The sequence below is a fragment of the Lolium rigidum genome, chromosome 1, assembly GCF_022539505.1.
Source record: "Lolium rigidum isolate FL_2022 chromosome 1, APGP_CSIRO_Lrig_0.1, whole genome shotgun sequence".
Lineage (NCBI taxonomy): Eukaryota > Viridiplantae > Streptophyta > Magnoliopsida > Poales > Poaceae > Lolium > Lolium rigidum.
Genome location: NC_061508.1, coordinates 145,191,994 through 145,196,430, shown reverse-complemented (window position 1 = coordinate 145,196,430; position 4,437 = coordinate 145,191,994). Strand labels below are relative to the sequence as shown.

Sequence of the window (4,437 nt, the reverse complement as noted above, 5' to 3'; positions counted from 1 at the left end):
ATGCAACTTGGTAAAAGTCTGTAACTATATATCATTATGATAGTGTTCGAGTTTCGCACCAGTCACTCTCGAATATACTGTGAAAAAGAAAAGTTCCACCACACTGGTAGCATTGTTCTATTTTGTTCTTTGTTGGATTTGTAGCAACAAGCCCATAGAAGTAGTCATAAGCATAATCAGCTATACAAGACGGTCCCCATAAACTTGGTAGGTAAAAATGAAGCATGCGACATCACATAATTTTTGGTACTCCCTCCGTCAGTTACTTCCAGACGGAGGAATACACCTTATGCCCAAGGCAACAAATTGCCCCCAATAAAGTACTAAGCAAGTCTCCTAAGTCCAAACAATGCACTTCTAGATAGAAATTTGCTGCAGTAAATCGACCATAAATGGTAGTCTTTCAGATCAAGTCAGATCTCAGAGTGATCAATAGGTGCTACAGTTTGACAATACAGTGATGCTTAAGTACAACAGTATCTCGAAAGATACTTCAAGTGGTACACAAATTATATTCTACATTACATATATATCTCCATACCAAGTATCTTGGAGGACTGGCACAAGGGGCAGAAGCTCAGCTTGCTCTCGCACTCTTTGCATAGGCAAAGATGTCGGCAAGGCAGCAAGAGCATGCATGCTTCGCTTGATTTACAGACCCTGCATGTCGTCGAATCCTTGGAGTGGTTACTCTCCTTCGGCATCAGTTGCAAATTGACGGCACCACCATTGCAACAGGATGCAGTATCATCTACCTCACTGTCTCCGCAGCCTTCTTTGAAGTCCTTGCTTTGATGGGCACATACCTGCTCCAGGTTGTACTTGAGTGCGCTGATCATGCTCTCATTGTACTTGGCCCTTTGCTGCCACGCACCAACTTCACCTGCCATTTGTCTAATCTGGTCCTCCAGTTCAGAGTTCCTTTTGTTAATGTTCTGCACTTCTGACTCTTTATCCCGTATTTTTCGGAGGATCTTGTCTTCAACAGAGGCCAGCGCTTCAAATTGCTTTGCCTGAACTTTCTCCAATATAGACTGCCTCAGGCGCTCATTCTGCCAGTTAAATATTTTTGTTAGAAAACTAAAATATCTTCAAGTGTTGAATACAAAATTTTCTTTTTAACAATACAAGTTCTGATAATATCATACATGAGGTTCAACCCAAACCTAATTGGACTTAATTCTGGTTAACATGATTGAATATTTACTTGTTAAACGGTGGTGATACTTGCTTTGTCAAGTGTATCTTTTCTTTTGACGTTCCACTAACTCCTTCCCTGGCTCTTGTTTTCTTTTTGAAGAGTTGGGTAGGTTTCTTATTGCAAGGCGATGAATGAACGTACACAAGTATTATTTAATTAACTTACAGGGTATGACCAACTTTGTTGTGTCATTGATCGTGTCACTGTCCATAGAAAGTTGGTATCTCAACTCAACTGAGCACATGCAACTAAAGCTTCTTGTTTGTTTGCATACAGTATGGCCCATACACTATTTCTATCTTTTCTTCCACTTTGATTATGAAAAATATCATGTCGTAGCAAAATATAGGCAAGCTCCAAGTTCATATTAGCAGCAAATAACTGCACAAATTAACTTAATTGCATTGTTTTCTATATGAGCTAAAAAAACTGAATACTGGTGAAAATGATGTAGTTTGTTTAGTAAATGGATAATTGCCCAATGTTAAATGAAGCTAATCAAGAATAAATAACTCAAATTTGCCCATCTATTAGAAAGTAGAGTAGGGGAGCCAACACGACTAGTAAAGACATTGGTCCAACAGCAATTTCATCAAAATGGACATGTGATGCAGTTTTAATCTTTGATCAAGCAGAGTGTACAGTAAAGTAACATGCAGACCATACTATGTCTGGTCGGTGGTTAGCCCCACACTGAAAGTTATTATGGATTGCACTAGTATATATGATCCTTGGGGATCCAAACACAGTAACTATCAGGTGATCCTTTTGGGCAAAGCGAGGAAGAGGATGTGAAACCCAAGTAACTGTTTACACATGCATAGACTCATTCCTTATGGCGGCGGTGTGGGGCTGCCATTCAGTGAATTTTGGGCCCGTGGATTTACATGCCAACATCCAAGCACTTCATCCCTGGACCACGTCTATTGTCTATCAGAAGGCCACACATTTACTAGACATCTGGTTTGATCTGGTCCACGGGCAATGAAGGAAAGTGGGTGCTAGATTGGGAGCATAAAAATGAGGGGATTGCTTCAGTATCCACCAAATAAAAGTTAGTATAAAACTTGCATAGATCTTTAAAATAAGCGGTTAATAAGAGGCAATGGCGAAATCTGCAAGACCAAATCTGACTACAGAACATTTTGACCATTTCTCTCTGGCCAAGACATTGAAACGGCAAAAGTGGGTATAAGAATGCAACAGAAAATAAGTGGATTTGCATGCTTAATCACCCAGGATTCATGTAGTCTATAGTCCTACTTTATCAAATGTTTCGATGGCTGGTGAATGCATTCACCTAGACCTACTGGCAGAAGGAAATAAGTGACAACCACAAAGGTCGGCATTGTCAGAAAGATCATTCTAACATTGAGAAGCGGGGAATGTCAAGAAAAAATATGCAAGGGGGAAACATGAATTGTTTTTTAGTTTTTTAAGACAAGAAATGTCAAAAGAGCTTCTAAGCTTCAACCAAGTAGCTCAGCAGCACCTACAAAAGATCTACCAGCAGCAGATGCCGCCTCTGAGGTGGAGCCCTGGATGCACGACTTCTGTTGCCTCATCTCTCCTCTGGTCACCTATAGCCTGGTCTGCACCATCTGCTTGGTCTGGTCCAATTATATATTAAGATGAAAACTTCTGATTCACTGGGGTGTTGGGGTCTGTTAGGTCCCTGGAGATCAACCCAAATGCGTGGACAGGAGATCGCACACTCACCATAGTTGGGTGCCACAGATCTCATTAGGAATTCCAGTGTTCAGGTGGGGCTCAGGTGGTCAAGTACGTTGCTGTATGGAACCGAACAAAGTAGCAGAAGGAAGAGGAGTTTGAGGCTTTGCTGTATGGAACTGAACGGAGTGGCAGAAGAAAGAGGAGTTTGAGACTATGGTTCCATTTAATTGGTCCACAAGATATGGGTGGTACCAATGATATATATACCCAATTTTCTCATATGTAATCTTCATCTTTCTATGTTTACGATTGACAAAGTTTTATTGAAGCGACACTGCGCTCATTCGCTCTGAGAGCTAGCAGTCATCAAGAGCCACCGCATGACTTGATGACAAAAGAAGAAACCTCTAACACTAGCGAAAGTGAAGTGATCAGAGACTATCTATGTGCAGTTTTGCACCCTTCGCCTGCACAAACTATATGCCACCCAACAAACCTTTATCAACAGATCGAGAAGACCTCATCATGTAAGCACTCAAACGGTCAAATGCAACTACTGTTAGAGGAAGTAGAAAATTTCAAAAGGAAAAAAGGAAAAAGGCTCTAGAGCACGTGACCTGGGCCCTGATGAATCGGTCCATATCAGCATCGAGCCGCTGAACCTCACGGGAGAGATCGTCATCAAGCATCGGCAGCAGGAGCAGCGGCGAATCGCCAGATGAGTTCCCAGCCCCGCTGCCGCCGCCTCCGTGGCGCCGGTCCTCCAGAGAGAGCGCCAGGCCCGTCGAGACCGCCGAGCCCGTCTGCAGGAAGTCGATGGACGACATCTGCGAGTTCTCTCCCAGCAGCTCCTGCTCCCTCGGCTGCCTCCACCCCATGCCCGCCGCGGCCGTCAGCCCCACCGGGTCCACCACTACGGGGAACAGAGCAAGATACCTGGAAAAATTCAGCGTCTATCGCAGCAGAATTAAGAGGAGATTCGCGGAGGAAAGCTCTTACGCTGTGGCTGCCCGGCCTGATCCGGGAAGGCGGGCGGCGGGTTGAAGAAGGCGTAGGGCGCCGGGATCTGTCCGTCGACCGGCACTGGCAGCGCGTTCCTGCCCAAAAAAAATACGGCGTTAAGGAAGGGGATTTTAGCGCGATTCTTACTCCCATACGGGAAAAATGGAGAAAGGGCAGGACACAGAATTGAGATGGAGCACCTGAAGGGAAGAGGCGCCGGATGCTGCTGCGGCGGCGGCGGCGCCGCCGCGGGGTGGGGCTGCTGGAGATGGTGGTGGGAGAAGAACGCCATGGCGAGGAAGGTGCGCGAGAGGGGAAAGCAGGTCGCCTCGTCGGAAAGGGAGGAGAGACAAGACGGAATGGGGGCTCTCTACTGTAGTTCTGGCAAATACTGTGATTTGGCTTACTTGAGAGTTGATGTGAAGCTAACATGTGGGGTCATGGACGGTGGAGCCCACTGGTCAGTTGGGTAGTTGCGCACTTATCGTGTTCCATTAGATTTTGAGGTGAATTTTGTTTAATAGCCCTATACATTGTCCCTAATCTACTCTCCTGACGGA

At 44.9% G+C, this 4,437-nt stretch overlaps 1 protein-coding gene across 1 annotated transcript; it reads right to left on the bottom strand.

Moving 5' to 3' along the window:
• Positions 1 to 337: 337 nt before the first annotated feature.
• Positions 338 to 4,184, bottom strand: LOC124682622 (probable BOI-related E3 ubiquitin-protein ligase 3). Its single transcript, XM_047217273.1, has 4 exons — positions 4,078 to 4,184; positions 3,875 to 3,972; positions 3,493 to 3,788; positions 338 to 1,052 (listed from the first exon to the last, which is right to left on the bottom strand). Exons 1-4 carry the CDS (start codon positions 4,167 to 4,169, stop codon positions 522 to 524), a joined length of 1,017 nt encoding a protein of 338 aa, XP_047073229.1. The 5' UTR covers positions 4,170 to 4,184; the 3' UTR covers positions 338 to 521.
• Between the last annotated feature and the right edge of the window lie 253 nt (positions 4,185 to 4,437).

Bases quoted from the DNA above. Each gene is read 5' to 3' on its own strand.
- LOC124682622 (XM_047217273.1), bottom strand. From the start codon at position 4,169: ATGGCGTTCTTCTCCCACCACCATCTCCAGCAGCCCCACCCCGCGGCG. The intron at 3,789-3,874 runs GTAAGAGCTTTC...TGTTCCCCGTAG, and splicing joins TCAGGCCGGGCAGCCACAGC to TGGTGGACCCGGTGGGGCTG. The intron at 1,053-3,492 runs GTCACGTGCTCT...TTTAACTGGCAG, and splicing joins ACCGATTCATCAGGGCCCAG to AATGAGCGCCTGAGGCAGTC.